Here is a 2,129-nt window from a genome sequence, read left to right as displayed (position 1 = left end):
GGGGGATCCCTGGGTGATGGCAGGGGGGGCGGCTGCCCCATCCCTGCTGCCCATGGGGTCCCCCCCTCTCGCCACCCCAGTCTGCGGCAGCATGGACATCCGCAATGACGTCTCCCAGCTCCAGAAGCTGGAGAACTGCTCCATCATCGAGGGCAACCTGCAGATCCTGCTGATGTTCACCACGGGCGCCGAGGACTTTCGGGGGCTCAGCTTCCCCCGCCTGCTCATGATCACCGAGTACCTGCTCCTTTTCCGTGTCTACGGGCTGGAGAGCCTGCGGGATCTCTTCCCCAACCTCTCCGTCATCCGCGGCACCAACCTCTTCTTCAGCTACGCCTTGGTCATCTTCGAGATGCCGCATCTGCGGGACGTGGGGCTGCACAGCCTGGGCCATGTCCTGCGCGGCTCCATCCGCATTGAACGCAACCAGGAGCTTTGCCACCTCTCCACCATCGACTGGGGACTCCTGCTGCCCGACGCCGTGGACAACACCTACATCGTCGGCAATAAGTTGGCCGAAGAGTGCGCCGACGTCTGCCCGGGCATCCTAGACGTGGAGAAGCCGTGTGCTCAGACCAGCGTCAACGGGCAGCTGGATTATCGCTGCTGGACATCCAGCTTCTGCCAGAAAGGTGGGTGCTGGCGCCGCCGGGCTCAATCGCACCGGCTGCTTCGGCCGGGATGGTGCTGGTTCTGCACCGTGGTGGCTGTGGGGTAAACTGGGAGGGCACTGGGGAAGGCTGGTGGAGCCACAAGGGGATGGCAGGCCCTGGCACGTGGCTGTCGCTTCCCTGTCGCCGGGAGCCGCGCCGGCAGCGTGGCGGGGGTAACCGGATCCGCGCTGTATCATCCTTGGGAGGAGAGGCCAGCTCCTGGCTGCCGTGTTGTCCCAGCGGCGAGGTAAATAGGGGCCCCCCCCCGGGCTCGTTTGCTGTAAACAGGAGACCTGGTAATGAAATATAAACTATAAACACAGATCCTTATCGGGGCTGTAACCTCGGCCGCTGCCCTGGCACCAGCTGGGGCTCAGCGTGGGCTGAGCCTCGCCCCATCCAGCCGTCTGTCCTGCCGTCTGTCCGCCCAGCCCTCTGTCCACCCATCCAGCTGGGCACCCAGCCACCCATGGACCCACCTGTCCATCCGTCCCCTCTCCACTTGGCCATCCCTCCCCCCATTCCTGCATCCTCCATCTGCCCCTGCATCCCTCCATCCTTCCACCCCTCCATTCAGCCCTCCCGCCCTCCAGCCCCTCATCCCTCCATCACTTCATCCTTGCATCCTTGCATCCCTGCATCCCTCCTCCCATCCCTGCATCCATCCCTGCATCCCTGCATCACTTCATCCTTGCATCCCTGCATCCCTCCCTCCAGCCCTTCAGCCCTCCCTCCATCCATCCCTCCATCCACCCCTGCATCCCTCCATCTCTCAATCCTTCCATTGCTTCCCCCCTGCATCCATCCCTGCGTCCATCCCTGCATCCCTGTATCCATCCCTGCATCCCTCCATCCCTCAATCCTTCCATTGCTTCCCTCTGCATCCCTGCATCTGTCCTTGAATCTCTCCATCCTTCCATCCCTCAGTCCTTCCATTGCTTTCCCTCTGCATCCCTGCATCCATCCCTGCATCCCAGCATCCCAGCATCCCTCCATCCTTCCCTCCCTCCATCCATCCCTGCATCCCTGCATCCATCCCTGCATCCCAGCATCCCAGCATCCCTCCATCCTTCCCTCCCTCCATCCCTGCATCCATCCCTCCATCCCTGCATCCATCCCGGCATCCCTGCATCCATCCCTGCATCCGTCCCTCCATCCCTGCATCCATCCCTGCACCCCTCCATCCATCCCTGCATCCCGGCATCCCTCCGGCATCCCTCCCTCCCTCCATCCTTCCCTCCCTCCATCCATCCCTGCATCCCTGCATCCATCCCTCCCTCCCGGCATCCCTCCATCCCTCCATCCTTCCCTCCCTCCATCCCTGCATCCATCCCTCCATCCCTGCATCCATCCCTCCATCCCTACATCCCTGCATCCCTCCATCCCGGCATCCCTCCATCCTTCCCTCCCTCCATCTATCCCTGCATCCCTCCATCCCTGCATCCCTCCTTCCCTCCCCTCCTCTCCCCTTGCCCC

At 63.0% G+C, this 2,129-nt stretch overlaps 1 protein-coding gene across 1 annotated transcript in view; it reads left to right on the top strand.

The window, feature by feature from the left end:
• Window positions 1-85: 85 nt before the first annotated feature.
• The window catches only part of LOC104133006 (insulin receptor-related protein), a gene marked incomplete at its 3' end in the record, with an annotated part of 21,161 nt that continues 19,117 nt past the window's right edge, over window positions 86-2,129 (top strand). The window contains exon 1 of the mRNA XM_035901745.1: window positions 86-632. Within this exon, the coding sequence (XP_035757638.1) occupies window positions 92-632 (541 nt within the window). The remainder of the gene's footprint in view (window positions 633-2,129) is intronic.

The sequence above is a fragment of the Egretta garzetta genome, unplaced genomic scaffold, assembly GCF_000687185.1.
Source record: "Egretta garzetta isolate BGI_Z169 unplaced genomic scaffold, ASM68718v1 scaffold839, whole genome shotgun sequence".
Taxonomy (NCBI): domain Eukaryota; kingdom Metazoa; phylum Chordata; class Aves; order Pelecaniformes; family Ardeidae; genus Egretta; species Egretta garzetta.
Note: the sequence above shows the minus strand (reverse complement) of the source record. Positions and strands in the feature narration are given on the sequence as shown.